Source organism: Hemiscyllium ocellatum, chromosome 22 (assembly GCF_020745735.1).
Source record: "Hemiscyllium ocellatum isolate sHemOce1 chromosome 22, sHemOce1.pat.X.cur, whole genome shotgun sequence".
NCBI lineage: Eukaryota > Metazoa > Chordata > Chondrichthyes > Orectolobiformes > Hemiscylliidae > Hemiscyllium > Hemiscyllium ocellatum.
This window is the reverse complement of record NC_083422.1, coordinates 12,316,209-12,334,775: the sequence shown is the minus strand read 5'-3', so window position 1 is coordinate 12,334,775 and position 18,567 is coordinate 12,316,209. Positions and strand designations below refer to the sequence as shown.

At 39.4% G+C, this 18,567-nt stretch overlaps 1 protein-coding gene across 1 annotated transcript in view; it reads right to left on the bottom strand.

Annotated features, from left to right (window-relative positions):
- pcdh15b (protocadherin-related 15b) overlaps positions 1 to 18,567 on the bottom strand; it is a 642,771-nt gene that overhangs the window by 523,849 nt on the left and 100,355 nt on the right. Inside the window, exons 4-5 of the mRNA XM_060841768.1 lie at positions 14,294 to 14,454; positions 1,616 to 1,771 (exon numbers count right to left, since the gene is read on the bottom strand). Of these exons, the coding sequence (XP_060697751.1) occupies positions 1,616 to 1,771; positions 14,294 to 14,454 (317 nt within the window). The remainder of the gene's footprint in view (positions 1 to 1,615; positions 1,772 to 14,293; positions 14,455 to 18,567) is intronic.

Here is an 18,567-nt window from a genome sequence, read left to right as displayed (position 1 = left end):
AGCTATATTAGCTTTGGTGACATTAAAAGTATTTTTGCAGAATTGCCAAGCAACAAACAAACAAGGTAAACCAGGCTAGATAACGTTCATTTTGTGATATTAGCACATGTCTTATACCAGCTAAGCTACATGCAACCATGCCCTCCAGGAACTGAATCACAAAAGTTAATTACTTTGAGCATGCTCCTGAAACTTCAATGCAAGTTCATCAGAAACCCAATTTATGTTGATAGACAAGGTACTTGCTGAAGCAATAGCAACCAATCAGAATAACTACTGAGCAAATATGTTTATGTAAATATACATTGACGGAATACATGCATCCCTGGTAAAGCTAGTGTTTTCCTTATCAATATCTAATTTCCCTGCAAAATGCAATGATGGTAGCCACTTTCCTGAAAACACTTGAAGGCATGTTAGATTGGAAGGTAATTAAGAGACAAACACTTTCCAATGGGTCTGGTGTTGTGCATAGGCTAAACCAGGTAGGAATGGCACCATTCCTTCCCTAAAGAAGTCAGTAAACCAGATAGATTTTTAGAACAATGGGATAGCTTCATAATTATTGATATTATCTTTACCGCTCAGATTTTATTTAGTTAAATTTAAATTCTACAGCTGCTATGATGGAATTTGAACTGAGATCACTGGATCATTAATCTAGTTGTCTGACCACTAACATAACTGTGTATATATTGAATAGCAGTGCAAGTTTGAAGAGCTAATTGATCTACTCCTGCTCCTGTATTCTATTTTCTTTTATGGTCACACTGCAAAGTATAATTTGCATGCTGAATCTCAAATCACTCTGACAATGTTTCACCTTTAAGTCGAAAGGATGGATCAATTGGATAATCTGATCCCATTTAGTTCCCATCAGCTTTATGTTCACAATGAAACAGGAACCACTTAACAATAAAAACCAAAAGAACTGAAAAACGAACAGCAAATCAGAAACATAAGCAGAAATTGCTGGAAAAGCTCAGCAAGTTTCATGACATCTGTGGGAAAAAATGAAGAATAGTCACTCAACTCGAAGCATTAACTCTGATTTCCTCCACAGATGCTGTCAGACCTGCTGAGCTTTTCAGCAATTTCTATTTTTGTTTCACCATTTATTAATTATGTGTTAAAAAATAGGACTTACATAGTCGAGGACCATTTCTCAGTTCAGGAGTAAATGGTAATTTAAAGATTTTGAATGCTTCATGATTTGTTTCCAAAGCAACTTCAATCATTGTTTACACTTTCTGCACATTAATGTTTTTTTGTCACAGCTTGTTTAAAGGTCTCAAATAACAATTTTCAACACAGCAGAAGCATTTTCAATCATTTTCAAGGACTGAGTTCATTTATTTCCAATCACACAAGCACAGTATATTTAGTCATAACTTATTTCAGTAGGATGAATTAATTGGCATTGTTGTTACGCTTTTTAAAATGGAATAGTAAACAGCTTGTTCTGATTTGCAACACAAATACATATAAACATTCAGACTGACATTCATACCAACTCCTACAGATATTAACTTCATGGGCATTTAAACTAACCACAAAGACGTAATGTGTCAAAGCTGCATGCCAGTTAATCGATTATCTCCATTGGCATACCAACCTCATTGATTTCCACGTGGTATCTTGATTGCTGAAAAGACGGAGAGTTGTCATTCCGATCCCTAACTATAATTCGCACTTCATGCTTGATGACACTTCCAACCCGCAGGTTTAGGCAATCGAGTACAACAACAATGGACTGGATATTTGATGGAGGCTATTAATGATAAAACAAAGAGAAAATTTCAGAATCAAAGCTATTTAAGGTATGAGACCATAAGACTATAAGACATAGGTGTGGAAGTACGGCCATTCGGGCCATCGAGTCCACTCCGCCATTCAATCATGGCTGATGGGCATTTCAACTCCACTTACCAGCATTCTCCCTGTAGCCCTTAATTCCTTGTGACATGAAGAATTTATCAATCTCTGCCCATTCTACTGACACAAATCTCATTGAAACATTTTGGTTTGCTGTATGAAAAACTGTCATGCGCATTACTGGAATGTTATATTATGAACTTTCAGTCAATGCTTTTTTAAAAAATATATAAACAAACCGCTAAGATGGCAATCACAAATAATGTGACATTTGACCGTATCAAGTTGCCAATACCTAATTAAATGCAGGCTTAGTACAATATACAGAAAGCATATTTTTCCCAATCCTGTGAATATTCTGCGGGCTGCAGCACATTTATTGTTATGTTGGTTAATTCTACAATATAAATCAAATCTGAAACTTTATCATTCTCAAAAGTACTTTTTGATTTGTTGTGCACATATTGCTGAATCAATCCGAACTCTAAAAGAAGTGTCTTGTCATGAATGCTTTTACCTTGTATTGATGCCCAACTGTTGATCTTTCATTCTCTGTTCAAACTTATGTCCATTCCTTTGACCCCTTGCTTATACTTTTTATTCTTTTAGCTATTTACAATTATCGTCGCTTTAACAGGTAGCATGCCTGTTAAGTTGCTTTTAAATTCCCAACTCAGCCCAGTAAGAATAACACATGTGTAGAGCTTTTTATGGTCTATTGAATCTTAGAATCCCTATAGTGTGGAAGCAGGCCATTCAGACAATCAAATCCACACTGCCCCATTGGGGAGCATCCCACCCACACCCACACCCACCCCCTACTCCATCCCTGTAACCCTGCATTTCCTATAGCTAATTCATCTCACATGTACATTCCAGGACATTATAGGCAATCTAGCATGGCCAATCTACCTAACCCGCACACGTCTCTGCATATCATGGGTTCAGGATGCATGATTGTGTCCTATGTAACAGCACTACTTTTACAGTAACATTACTTCAGAAGGATTTGGAAGACACAATGTGTCAACATCCTTGATTTAAAAAAAATGAAGATATATAATACTGTCGATGCTGGAAAATGGCAATAAAATTGAAAGTGCCAGAGAAACCCTAGCATGCCTGTTGGCATTTATTCAGAAGGCAACAGGATTAGTGTTTCAGCTCCAAAACATTCTTGAGGAGAACTGAATAGGTTGGAAAATTTATTGCTTTTAAGCTGTTGGCAAAGGGGAAGGAATTGTGAGTAGAACAGATAATGACAGTGCCCAGAAGAAAAGACAAAGGGAGAGCCAATTGTCGTAGAGGATTGACATAGATTAAAAAATGGGTGTTAATAGTGGGTGTAAACAGTAGAAAATAGATCGACTTTATTCAGACAAAACAAACAAGACATGGGGGAGGAGCATCTAATTAACATGGACGGCCATATTTGTGCTCTGAAGTTGTTGAACTCAATGTTGAGTCCTGAAGACTGTAAAGTCGTGTAACAGAAAATGAGATGTTATGTTGGACTTTGCTGGAGCATTATAGTAGACCTAACACAGACACATTAGCATAAGAGAAAGATGGTGTATTGAAATGACAAGCAAGTGACAAGAAGATAAGTCAAAATGGCGTACTGACATGACAAGTTAGTGACAGGAAGATAAGTAAAGTTGATAGCAGCAAGACTCAACTAATCTGAAATTGCAGTTCTAAACACGGCCTAAAGCAGCAGAATTATGATTAAAAACATACTGGCAGTAATTATTTACTGGCATCCAATCTAAATTAGCTAAGTGACTAAAGTGACAAATAAATATGCAGTAATGAACTTCACGCACATTTGTAAATTAGTCTGCCTCAGATACATGCAAAATTCTTCGGCACTTTACCCTCATAATCTTTTGTTCATCCTTCAGCTAGTTGATCAGGCTTCTGTAGTAATGGACAATGCGAGAGGGAAAACAAAGCAGTATTGTTGCATTATGCAAAATAATAAACAATAGAAACTGAGAAAAAGACTTGTGATTCAGATGATGCCAGCAAGGTCAAATTTCTTGCTCCTCTCTAGCTTTCCTCAAAGGTGATATTGGTTCCTCCAATAATGTTAATCACAGGATTCCAGGAAGTAAACAAGAAGAAACAATATTACATGCCTAAGAGTACCATTCCATTCTTTCCTTTCATTGCATTTCACACTTAAAACTGAGCCAGAATTGAGGATTAATGTTTCACCGTATGAAGTGCCTCATATTTAGTGCTGCATCAATTATGCTCAGAGGCGATTAGGTTATTTAAGTTTTTGTTCATTTGCTGAACCTTTTAACCTGTATAGTGGTTTTCTCTAATCTTTGAATGCAATATGTTATTTCTTTCCTTAAATTTTTAATAAATTTCTTCAAATTAAATTTATTATCTGCCCTTTCTTCACTACTTTGTTGTGCTTTGCTAGAATATCCCTTGTCCATTCTCAGTTAACTTACTTTTTTCTTGCCTGTCTGAGCATGATTCCTGACAAGTAGGTACTCTTCTTAAACAAAAACAGAAATTGCTGGGGAAATTTCTCTAGGGTCTGGCAGTATCTATAGAGAGAAAACAGAATTAACATTTTTGAGTTCAGTGGTCCTGCAACCAGTTCTGAAGGGGGATCACTGAACTGAAAACATTAATTCTATTTGTCTCTCCAAATATGCTGCCAGGCCTGTTGCATTTCTCTTTGGGCAGCACAGTGGCTCAGTGGTTAGCACTACTGCCTCATAACGCCAGGATCAGGGGTTTGTTTCCAGCCTCAGGCGATTATATTATGGAGTTTGCATGTTCTCCTTATGTCTGCACAGGTTTCCTTTGAGTGCTCTGGTTTCTTCTCTCAATCCAAACATGTGCTGGTTAGGTGGATTGGCCACACTAAATTGTCCATAATGTCCAGGTATGTGCAGGCTGGGTGGGTTAGCCATGGAAAATGCAGGGTTACAATGATAGGGTAAAGGGGTGGGTCTTAGAGGATCAGTGCAGACATGATGGGCTGAATGGCCTGCTAGCACACTGTAGGGATTCTATGATCCAGCATTTTCTGCTTTTGTTTCAACTCTTCAGCATCCACAGTTCTTTGTTTTATTTTTAGGTACTCTTGTTTGCTCTGTTAAATGGATCAGTTGGCCCACACGTCTTGAAACACTGGCCAAGATCTTCTGATTTCTTTATAAATGTGGGGCAAAGATATGAGACAAAGATTCACTACTCCCAGCAGTGAGGCAGCATATCAGACAGCCTGTTGATGAGCTCACTGAGAGCTGAAAGGCATTATACGGATGAGTAGTGAGCCCAAAGCTGTTGGCCAATCAGAAGCTGGCAACTTCAGGGTCCTGAAGACTGCCAGTTGAGGCCTTCTCTAGTGGCAAGAGGCAGGTTTCTTTTAACGTTCTTCAAGTGGTGTGGGCATCATGGGCAGATAGGTGCAAGGGCCAGTTCTTTACCCACTGACTAAATCTACGATTACTCCAGATTGGACAAGTGGTTTGTTGTGGTTTCTAGTCTTCTATCTTACTTATCAAGGAGGAAGGTGTTCTGGGAGATGCAATTTGAGGCCATTAAGTGGCCATCAATTGACTGCTAAGAGTGTTAATTGCTGGCATGTAACAAAACTACCTTCTGGACATTCTCACCTATTGGTTAATTGCAGAGGTAGCAAAATGAGAAGAATTTGTCTCCTCTTTGCCACTTCCATAGACGTGAAAATTTCATCATCCCCCAGTCTGGTGGAGTGTAAACAACCAAATCCTTCCCTGCCAAAGTAATACCAACAAATTCAAATTATTTCCCACTGCTGCAAACAGAGATCTCTGTTGTTAATCCCTTCTCCATTACTATTTCCAATCAGACAATACTCCTAATAATAGGATAATTCCAAAACAAAGGCAACATGCATCCCTTGCAACGGGTAAGGAATAAAATTGTAGCTTGAATTTGCATATGTGCAAGCATATTTCATGAATCCCCCATGAATGACTGAATTTCACAAATACAAAGGGACTTCAATTATTCATCATAATCAAAGGGGGCACTCATGTGGATAATTGAAATTGACACAGTTAAGACTTCCTGAATTTTGGTCTTGCTCCTCGGGTATAGGACTGTGCTAGGTGTAGCAATGGCAAGTGAAATACAAACAAAAACAGATTTTAATCTTTTTAAAGCAGAGTAATGTTAGACAGAAGATTGGTGTCAGTCAGTCATGCAATAATTCAATTCACTGTACAAGGCTTGAACGTCATGGATGTCACAGAATCTAATTGCACTACTTTTCTTTACATAACTACGTCCCAAAGTAACTTATCCTGACATATACCACTCATATCAACATCTTCTTGCTTGAACCTCCATCTCCACCCACCATCCGCCACTTCTTGCAATCAACCTCCTCTACCCTCCCCAACTAAAAATAAATTTAGCACATCAGACAGATCAGCTTGGACAAGGACAGCAGATGGTGGTTAGCACTGCTGCCCCACTGCCCCAGGGACCCAGGTTTGATTTCAGTCTCAGGTGATTGGGTGGATTTGGCATATTCTCCCTGTCTCTCTGTGAGTTTCCACAGGTGCTCCACAGTCAAAGAAGTGCAGGTTAGGTGGATTGGGCGTGCTAAATGCCCTGGAGTGTTCAGGGTTGTGCAGGTTAACTGGGTTAGCCATGGGACATGTAGGGATAGGATGGGAGGCTGGGTCTTGTGGATGCTTTTTGAAAGGTCAGTGTGAATCCAGTGGCGAAAATGGTCTCTTTCCACATTGTAGGAATCCTATGAAGAGGGAAGAACAGTAGTCCCAATACAGTATCTTTTTAAAAAGAAAATTGTTCTTGTCATTTTTCATGATGCTAAGATAGTTTGTATTCAGGATATAACTTGCATTTATATAGCATGTTATCAGGGCCTCAGGACATTCTGAAGTACTTTACAATCCTTGCATTACTTTTCAAATAGAAGGTGTACAGACAAAAGTCACCGACAATTTCCATTCAGCCAGCTCCCATAAATAGCAAATTAATGGTGACTTGTTTTGATGTATTTCGTTATGGGAAGAATGTAATCCAGAAAATCAGGAGAATTGGCAACATTTCTTCAGAGTGCCATGGGATCTTTCACATCCAATAACTCATCTGAAATTCGGGACTTCAGACAGTCCCTCAGTACTTCATTGAAGTGTCAACTGAGATAAAGTGCTCAAATCTGTAATGGGACCTGAATTCACAATTTTCTAACCTAGAGGTGAGGATGCTGACACTTTCATCTGCAGAATTAGTTAGTTGAATCAAAGACATAATGCTGAATGCAGGCATGCCAAATTGTCCATAGAGCCAAAATTTACATTGAAATGTAACTTCTTTCATGAAAATATGTTGTATCAAATATGCACTTTTCCAAAGAAATGAACCATATCATTGATGGGCGAATCATAACAGTCTCCATTGCAAAATCAATGAAAATACTCGATAAATTACAAAGCAGAATTAATTTACACTAATGACCAAAACTGGACGGCATAGGTTTAAGGTGAGAGAGGAAAGATTTAAAAGGGACCTAAGGGGTAACTTATTCATGCAGAGGATGGTGAGTGTATGGAACAAGCTGCCAGAGGAAATGGTACAATTACAACAGTTAAAGGACATCTAGATGGGGATATGAATAGGAAAGGTTTAGAGGATTATGGGCCAAATGCTGGCAAACGGGTCAGATTGGGATATCTGATCAGCGCAGATGAGTTGGACCAAATGGTCTTTTTCCATGCTGTATGACCCTATGATTGTAATACAGAGTGTTTAATTTGAACAGTGTTCTGAGACATTTTAGTAAAATAAACTAGGCCACCTGAAAAAGATTTGACTTGAGGGAAGCAATTTTAAAACATGAGACAGAAATACTTGTTGTCACGAATGGTCACGTAAAGGAACGAGGGGATACACAAAGCTGAATGTCTTTTGAAGTTGACAAAACTACTTCCTGTCATATTTTGGATGTTAAGGTATTTCTTTAATTATTTTTGGCATTGCTACCAATGAGATGGCCACCTTCTCGTTTATTCCTGCTCCATTTCTGCTCCTTAGGACATCAAGTGATTAGTGTTGAATAAGTACTCTGAGGAATTATTGGGACAGTGAAGCTCTGGATAAATTAATCTTTTATCAGATTTGTAAAATTCGTTGAAAAATACATATTTCTTAGGATTTAGATACTGCACCTACAGGCTCCAAGATGGCGGTGGACTAGGAGACTTCAGCCAGAGCTAGCCCATTTCTTTTCCTTTCTTTCCTCTTTTGAGTGATGCTTTTCTCTCTCTTCTTTCTTCTCAGTTATGTCTTGAAGTCCCAGCTTCAGTGTGGGCTCAGACTCTTGGTCATAGCGAGGAGCTGGCAAGTCATCGTCTTGGCCTAGCATGACTGTCTCCCAGCCCAGTGTGGCAGTCTCTTTGCCTGGTATGGTGGTCTTTTGACCCAGCGTGGGGGCTTCTCAGCCCAGCATGGTGATTTTTCTGCAGCCCATGGCAGACCTCTGGCCCAGCTGGCCTCCCAGCCTCAGTGATTCCAGAATGGTCTCCCAGCCTTGAGGTGAAACTCAGCGTGGTATGGAGTCAAGGCCCTTTATGGACTGGAGGCTAATTTTCAGCATGGACTGAGTTGGAAGGACTATTATTCTGAACATGTTATTTCTCTACTTTCTAATTTATCCCTATGATATGTAATGCTGGATTTTAAAAATTTCTTTATTTTTCTAATTCGTTTTTCTTCTAAGAACTTGTACTGAAGAATTTGTTCCTAGGTACCTTGTACCTAAGATGGCACCATAAGTGGTGACTTGTAAACTTTTCACTATTCTCATTTGAGTATATAACTAACGCAATTCAATTCAATATTCATTGCCATTTCAGACATATCCTCAAGAAAAAAAATGATGGATCATTGTGAACATACTTCAACAGTGCTGTTAAGTTGTAAGTTCCAGACATTTGCTTTAATAACAATAAAGGAAAGGTAATTAAACACAGTTGTAAGTAAACTGCCCCGCCAGTTGTGTTGGCAGACTGTGGCGACTTAAATCAGCCAACACTTCAGAATCCCAGTTCTGTCCTGTCCAACCAACCATAGAGTTAAGATCATAACATCCGTAGGAGCAAAAGTAGGCCATTAATTCATTGAGTCTGTTCCAACAGTCAGTGAGGTCAGGGCTGAGCTGATAAGCCTGAACTTCACTTTCCTTCTTTATCCCCATAACACTGGATTTCCCGACTGATTAAAAATCTGACTATTTCAACCACTAATACACTTAGCCTCAACAGCCACCCTCAGTGACAAAGGATTTCATGGAATCACAACCTTTTGAGAGAAGAAATTCCTCCTCATCTCTCTCTTAAATGTGCCATAGTTCAGGCACAATGTTAGCTTGCATTTGATCAAGAAGCTTCTCCTTATAAAACGATCCCAGCAAGAGTCAGAATGACTCTGAAGAAAGCTGCTTCCTGAAGGGTAATGAAGGCAGGAACATTGCAGACAGATGTAGGAAGACTCTTATTCTTGTTTTCTGACTCTACCTGGGAATGCTGGAAGTGCTGAGGATCACAAAGTATGATGTTCTTTCTTATGAACAGGAGGAAGAGGTTAATCATGTAAACAGCAGATGTGACTCAACTCAGTATGAGTGTGGTGCACAGAATCTGAATTCAGTATCAGAAATGCTTCAGTGACCTCATTAGGTTGTAAGATAAACATTATTCCACTTTCAGATGACAACCATCACTACCTGACGTGGTATTATCTTGAACAGCACTCTTGCTGACCAATGCAGGTTGGGCTTCCCCGTGGTTTTTCCCTCTCTCCAGACACCTCCTCAGATCTTCATCTTTTTACTTACCAATTGTCCTGAGCTGGGATGATATCGGCAGTGACAAAGGACCCCAGCATAGACTCAAGAGGGCCCATCGTGGATGCCATGGTGATGACAAGTGGACCCTGTGGCGATGACAAGTGGGCTCAGGGCAGACCTTGTGGTGACAGCGAGTGAGCACATACTTACTTTTCTGGGTGGGAGCATGGGACCTGACATTGAATTGGCAGTTGTTACATCGGTGGAGACAAGGTAGGCCCAGCAGTGAGAGATGAGACTCTGAAATTGGTGGGTCCAATGCAGAATTCAGCGAGATGGTGACAAAGGACAATTGGCCCAGCAACGAAAGATTAAGTTGGAGAGTGGCAACTTCAATGTTGGTTGGTTGGGTCTGATGTAGATGGCGATGAGGCTGTGGAAGAATGCTGGCAGCACAGGGCTCATTGATGATGAGTTGGTTTGGGACTAATGGACTCTCTTTAGGTTATATGTGTAGGCGCCATGGTGGCTCAGTGATTAGCACTGCTGCCTCACAGCGCCAGGGACTTAGATTTGATTCCTGCTTTGGGTGACTGCCTGCGTGGAGTTTGCACATTCTCCCTGTGTCTGTGTGGGTTTCCTTCAGGTGTCCAGTTTCCACCCATAATCCAAAGCTATGCAGGTCGGGTGAATTGGCCATGCTAAATTGCCCATAGTCAGGGGTATACATAGGGTAGGGGAATGCGTCTGGGTGGGTTACTCTTTGGAGGGACTGTGTAGACTTGTTGAGCCAAAGGACCTATTTCTACACTGTAGGGAATCTAATCTAATCACACTCATAACACACTAATTTCTCTCATGCAGAAGAAAGTGCACAACTCCAAGGGTCAAACCACAGCTATAGCCATCCTGATCATGATAAAGCAGGAAACTCTGGATTTACAGAGTTTCACACAGACCAGATATCAGTGTCAGAGAGATGGGATGGCCCAGACATCTGGTGATAGCATTAAACAATGCACTGCCATATGGGATTTAATCACTTGTTGATTTGACGTCACAACTTACTGAAATGCAATGATATGCACTATGGTAAGTTTACACCGTTTCCCTTGTCACTAATTCATGTACTTGACCTTCAAAGGTATACGATAGTACAAAACAGAGAAAGAGACCATTCAGCCCATAATTATTTGCAATTTGAATTCCACATTTCTCATCTATCTACCAATAACCCTTGACATACCCCAGGATAAAAATATTCTTTCTTAAAAATATTTAATGGCCATGCTGAGACTACCTTTTAAGTGGAGAGTTCAAAAGTCACACAACCCATTGAGAGAGAGAGAACAAAATCTACTCAGCTTTTTCCTAAAAGGGTGATGCTAAGATGATTCTAAAAGGGAGTGTGTTGAGGAGCCCCAGAGTGGGTGGTACTCTGAGAATAATCTGATCGACACAGGTGCATATGCTTCAGTTGCTACTACATTAGAGATAGTTAGGTTATCACATGATAACGTGATTATATGAGCAGGAGTAAGCACAGCAGAAAGGGACAGCAGCAAAACGTCCACATCACAGGACATATGCTCCACACACCATATGATGGAAGAACGACCTCAAAGTGAAAATGTGACTTAGTCTCCATAAGGCCTGTACAGTGGTCACTCTTACCAATACTGTAAAGGATAGATGCATTACAGATAGGCAGATTGATGAAGACAAGGTCAAGTAGTTTTGTTGAATCTCTATGACCTGACTGCCACAGACTAAGTTGGCAACTGAGTCAATAGTATTCAGTGTTGGTGTTGCCAAATCACTTTCGATGGAAATTGAAGATCCCTACCTCAAATATATTATGCATCTTTTATTATCACCTCCAGTGTCTTAGACTATTATACCTCTTCATTTAATCTTTCCTGCCTTTCATACTATCACAGGTCTTCCCTTCTGTTCCAACCCTTGCCTCCATTTCTGGCCTCTGAGTTCGTGTAAAACTCATTCAAAAAAAGTTTGAAAGACAATGAAATATCAACCAGTTTAATGGTTGGCTATATGTTTCTCTCAATAAATTGGCTGACATACTCTGACAAAATTACTGTTTCTATTGGGCACAAAATAAGTTAGGAGTTCTATACTGTCTGAAAGTTACATGTGAAGTGTTCTCGCCAACAAGTGCTCTTTGGCAAATGTATTTTCTTTGAACCAAAGTATGTAAGGTATGCAGCTTCAATTTCTGATTCCTTGCCCATCACTCAAATTGTGAAGTGCATTTTTATTGCAGTCTATATTGGAAAGTCAGATACAGTGGCAAAATGTTTTTTTTCTATTGATGAGAGAAAGAGAATTGAAATTTGACAGCTGAAGTGAAAAAGCAAATAACCTTAGATTTTCAAAAGGGCTATATCCCAGGTTTACAATTCCTCCATGAAAATGAAAAAATTATCATATTCATCTGACAGGAATGAAGATTAAAAAGCAAAGAAAAAATACTTAATTAGCCCAGGAGATTTAAGTCTTTAACTTCTCAGATGGATAAAAGAGTGCAACATAAATACAAAACAAATGATAATAAGCTAGAAAATAAAGCAACTGGGAAAGAAACAACAAAAAAAAAGGCAATATATTGCTTTAGAAAATATATCCTGCTAAATAAAATTATTCACTCTCTTTCAAATGAAAATGAACATCATTCTGCAAGGACCTAAAAAATCCAGAAAGTTACAGACATCAGGATTTAGCATTGAAGGTTACAAGTACAAGAGGAAAAATAATCACAGTTGAATAAACACATGGGTGTCTCATGAAATATCAAGACAATAATTTGAAACAGCAATCAATCATTACAAAATGCTCAACAACTTCTAAAAGCACACATACAATTATAAGTACATTACATGAAAGAAGAAATAGGTCAACTTTTTAATTTTTGCGTGAATGAGTTCACCTGAATGGTTATCTTAAGTTCATAAAATGTTAGAGTGCAATTAGACCATTCAATCCATCAAGTCTGCTCTGCCATTCAATTATGGCTGATATACTCCTCACCCCCATTTTTCTGCCTTCTCTTCATATCCCTTCAACCCAAGACCAATTGAAAATATGTTGAATTCCTCCTTAGATTTACTCCCTATCCCAGTATCCGTGGGATAGTGAATTCCACAGATTCACAACCCTTTGGGAGAAGTAGTTTCTCCTCAGCTATGTTTTAAATTTGCTACCCCTTACCCCGAGACTCTGACCTGTCATCCTAAAACACTCCACAAGAGGAAGCATCCGCTCTGTGTCTATTTTATCCATACCTTTAATCATCCTGAATAACTTAACTTAATCTCCCCTTATTCTTCTAAATTACAGAGAATAGAGACCAAAACTATTCAATCTCTCTTCACATGACAAACCCCTCATCTCTGGGATAAATTTAGTGAACCTCCTCTGAACTGCCTCCAATGCCACTACCTCAACTAAGGGGACTAAAACTGTGCACAAAACTCCAGGTGGGGTCTCAATAATGTCTTGTATAGTCACAACGATAGTTCCTTACCATTATATTCTATTCCTTTAGCTATAAAAGCTATTATTCCATTCACTTTCTTTATTATCTGCTTTCCCTGCATGTGAGTTTTCTGTGACTCATGAACAAGGATACCCAGATCCCTCTGCACTGGAGCATCCTGAAGTCTCTCCCCTTCTGTTAAATAGGATGGCTTTCCGTTTTTCCGACCAAAATGCATGACCTCACACTTATCCATATTAAACTCCATCAGTCACATTTTGGCTCACTTTCCAAACCTATCTATCCATTTGTAAGGTTCTTATTTCCCCTCTGCAATTTACTATCCCATCTATTTTTGTATCATCTGCTGATTGGCCACAGAGCCCATTATTGTAGATTGTAAATAGCTGGGGGCAGAAGGAGGAGAGAAGTGGGGGGAGGAGAGAGAGAGAGAGAGACGTGGAGGGACAGAGTGGTGGCGAGAGAGGGAGAGAGAAGGAGGGGAAGAGAGGCGGAGAGGGGACAGAGAGTGGGAGAGATGTGGAGAGAGAGGGGGAGGGGGAAGGGGAGGGGGAGAGGACAGAGAGGGGGAAGAGGGGAAGAGAGAGGAGTGGAGGAGAGAGGGGAGGAGAGCAAGGGAAGGAGAGAAAGAGGGTGGGAGAGAACACACAGGAAAGAGAAAGAGGGATCGAGAGAGAGGCAGAGAAATAGGAACAGAGAGAGCAAAAGGCAGAGAGTGCGTGGTGGCGGAGCAGAGAGAGAGAGAGACAGATGATGTGTGTGACAGAAGGAAGGAGAGAGAAGGAAAGAGAGAGAAAGAAAAAGAGAGGAAAGAAAAGACAGAGACAGAAAAAAGTTAGAGTGAGTGAGTGAGAGAGAGAGAGTGTGAGTGAGTGTGTGGATTGTGCATTTTGCAAAACTAAAAGAAAATACAAAGGTATTTCCACAATCAGTTCATTTTGGAAGGATTCTCATTGAATGTGAATACAAGTCAGAGATGAACTGTTGAAATTACCTCCAAAATGAACAATGCAATTTCATTTCCCCACAATTCAAATATCAAGTGTAGCATCACGTGCATAACTTACATCTCGGTCAAGAACTCGGCCAGTACTGTTCAAATACAGCCTCTGATTGACGGCATCCAGAAGGACCCAATAGTCATTGTTGCCTTTCAACGATAAAGCAATAGTAGGATTTGAGCCGCCTGCATGGCCTGTAATTTGTAAGTTGTCCACCAGAAGTGTTCCTATTTTACACAAAAAGACATTTTAATAAGTGATACAAATATAATTTATGGCATAAGTTCAAACCTTAATTTCTCAACTTTTGAATCAGAGTGGATGACAAACTATGCGATTGCTCAAGGGGAATTTGAGGGGAATAATATTTTGATGTTGTGTTGAGTCTCAATTAACAGGAAGGTAGATTAAACCATTGATACAGGAATAATGTTTACCACATTAAAATTAATAATTGAAAACTGGAAGAGCCATGAAACAGATTTAATAACCTTCATTTATAATTGCCTGGTCTAACTTTCTTTCAAGTAAGTTGGAATTTCAACATGGAAGTTTTATCACCATCTTATACATGATATTATTGTACTTCAAGGTTTCCATATAAAAAGAGAGCAAGCTAATAGCATTGAATTTATATAATCTAGACAACAAGTCAATTAGTTGGCAATAACAGACAGATTCTTTAGACTCATATGCAACTTTAAATATTGTGTTTGGGCTAAATGTGTTAAGTTGGACTAAAAGTTTTTCACAATTGAGGCTGTCCCTCAAAATTACAAACCATATGTTTCTGCAATAAAACCTTAACATCATTGTTAATTTTCACACAATTTCAAAAATGCTGCAATAGTTTCTCAGTTTTAATGCTACAACAAATTTTAATAAATCTGTGTGTGTGCGTGTGTGTAAAAAGAATTATGGCTCTGTCATTTTCTAACAGCTTTTTGTAAAAAAAAATTGGAAATGCTTGGGTGATGAAAGCATTAAAATGCAAACTTCACACATGAACTGCAGCAGCATATTGATAATCTGTAAAGTTAAAATACAATTTCTATTAATTCAATAAATGGAATATCTTGTCAGTCAACATTTAAAGATACTTTTGAAGTACAATTATTCTACCACAGAAAGTTTTATAACCAAAATAAAAGTTGAATTATTGAAAATTCACTGAGAGTTATCATTTTCATATCAGTACTAAGATTCTTATAGATTTGACCTGTCACTGATTATTGCTACATAAAAATCAATCAATTAGATACATTTCTTACCCAAAAGCCTCATCATTGAATGTAACGAAATGGGTGAACTCCAACTTGCTACAGTATTTCTCCATCCAGCACCTTGGATCAACAGACCATATTTCCCCATTTCCTAGAGACCACAAGCTGGAGGAACAAATGTAGGCCATTCGGCCTATCGTGTCTGCTCCATTGTCCAATGAGATCATGATGTGATAATCAACTCCATGTTCTAACTTTTTTCCCATAATCCTCAATTCCCTCATTGATGAAGAATCTGTCTTCCTCAGTCTTGAATATATTTAATGATGCATGTCTCAACAACTCTTTGTGCTGATTCATTGTCCTCAGAGACAAAATTCCTCCACTTTTCTGTTATAAATAGGTGACCCCTTATTCTGCTTCTCCACTCTCCCAAAAAGGAGAATCAATCTCAGCATCAATCCAATTTTGTATGTTTCAATAAGGACTCCTCGTATTCTTCTAAACTCCAATGAGTATTGGCCCACTCTATTCCACCTCTGTTCATACAAAAATCTCTCTATAGCTGGGATTAATCCAGTGAACATTCTTTGGACTGCTTCCAATGCCAATGTATCTTTCCTTAGAGAAGGGGATTCTAATTGCTCACAGTACTGCAGCTGTATCAAGACCTGTATTTATAATCTGTTCCTTTTGAAGTAAAAACAAACATTCCATCTGTCTTCTGTTGTCTGCTGAACTATATATGCTAGCCTTTTGTGATTCATATATGAGGAAGTCTGAAAACCTTGCTGATGTGTGGATTTCTGTAGTCTTTCTACATTTAAATAATAACAAGTTCCTTCATTATTCCTGCTGTGAAATCTTTACCCACTCATGTAATTTATCTATATCCTTCTATGGATTCTTTGTACCATGCTTGTTTTGCATCCTGAACTATTTTCTTAAAGGCCTGCCATTGTACATCTTCCAGATCGAACCTGGACAAGGTACTTTGTCTCAACAAGATCTCCTGTTCAGGATATTTGCGCCCCCAAAAAAGTCACGGTTATTCTTGTACTGAAATATCAGTTTTTATTATGTCTCGTACTGTCTAGACTAAAGTGTGTCATTCATTTGTCAGGGTGATAAACTCCTGGGAGGATTGGCTGCAGTTCATGATATAACTATCAGCACGGCCAAGTAGTCTAAAGCGCTAGATATAAGCTTCAGTCTCAAAGTAGGCATGGGTTTGAATCCTACCACAGCAATGGTAGCATGTCATTCCTTGGTGGTCCAGAGGTTAGGATTCAGCATTCTTGCGGCACAGCTCAGGTTGTTTCCTGGTCAGAGAATTTTGGGGCAGCACAGTGGTTCTTGGTGCTCCAGTTTCCTCCCACAGTCCAAGGATGTGCAGGTTAGGTGAATTGACCATACTAAATTGTCCATACCGTCCAATGATGTGCAGTCTAGGTAGGTTAACCATGGGAAATGCAGATTGATATGGTAGTGGCTGGGTCTGGATGGAATGATCTTCGGATGGTCAGTGTGGACTCGTTGAGCTGAATGGCCTGTTTCCAAATTGGAGGTATTCTATCAGTCTAAATGGGAGACAGATGGTTCCATTCCATGAATACTTAATTGTTTCCTCCAAATGTGACTGGTTCAATGTGGGAGGTGTGGGAGGTGTGGTGGGAGGTGTGGGAGGTGTGGGGGGTGGTGTGGGAGGTGTGGGGGGTGGGGAGTGTGGCGTGGTGAAACAGTTGCATAGAAACTGAGAACATGATGAGAACTCACTGGCTAGGCCAGTGTTTATTGGCCATTCAGAATTGCCCAGCATGAGTATGGAGTCATGAATGGTCCAGACTTGGTAAGGGCAACAGATTTGCTTTCTTAAAGGTTACCACTGAACCATTTTTTCAAGAATAAATGGCAATGGTTACATGGTTGCTATTAGACAAGCTTTTTGCTCATATGTTATTGAACTGGAATTTCACTATCACCAAATCCATATTCTCAGTGAATTGTCCTGGGCTTCTTTGCCATTCCAGTGACAAAACTGTTGGGCAAGTAGATCTACTTCACTGAGAAACCAACAGGACAGAATAGTCAAATCAAATTATGCATTTTTAATTAATATGCTCTCAAATCTCCATCAAGGAAAGGGGCTATGAATTTTTCAGGGTAGCTGGTATATCACATCTCATATAGAAAATCACTGTCTGTTTGGAACAACTTATATGAAGGATACTATTAAGCTGGAGAGGGTTCAGAAAAGATTCCTGATTAAGACCTTATGCTCAAAACTTTGACTCTCCTTCTCAGATGCTGCCTGACTGGCTGTGCTTTTCCAGCACCATACTTTTCGTTTCAGATGAGACTTACCAGGATGTTGTCAGGAATGGAGGATTTGTGTGATAAGGAGAGGTTGGATAGGCTGGGACTTTTTTCACTGAAGCATAAGAGGTGACCTTATAGAGGCTTTTAATATCATGAGGGGCACAGATAAAATGGTGGAATGGTGGTTTTTTTTCGCTATGGTGGGGGATCTCAAGATGAGGGGGCACACTTTTAAGGTGAGAGGAGAGAGATTTAAAAAAGACATGATGGGAATTTTTCTTTTCACACAGAGGGTGGTTTGCATGTGGAATGAACTTCCAGAGTGAAGTGGTGGATGCAGGTACAATTACAACATTTAAAAGACATTTGGTTATATACATGCATAGGAAAGGTTTGGAGGAATATGGGCAAGGAGCAGGGAGATGGGACTAGTTTAAGTTTGAGATTATGTTCAGCATGGACTGGTTGGACTGAGGGGTTTGTTTCTGTGCTGTATGACTCTGTGAAAAATTCAAAGTTAGCATATTCGGAGTCAGTACAGATAATGCAGCATATTTGAAGTTGCTTTTGAAGTGTAGTACTATGAGCTGTACATGACTTTGTGAGCATTTTTTGGGCATCAGACCCAAATAAGCATACATTAGTCTTGGAACTAGTGCCACGTATATTCATCATGATGATACTGAAACCTTAAGGGTTAAATTACAAAGTGATTTTACAAATTAGGGTCGTACTTTTGGAATTCATAAGGATAGGGGTTGATTTCATTGCAAGTTTACAAATGCAGCAGATTGGTGG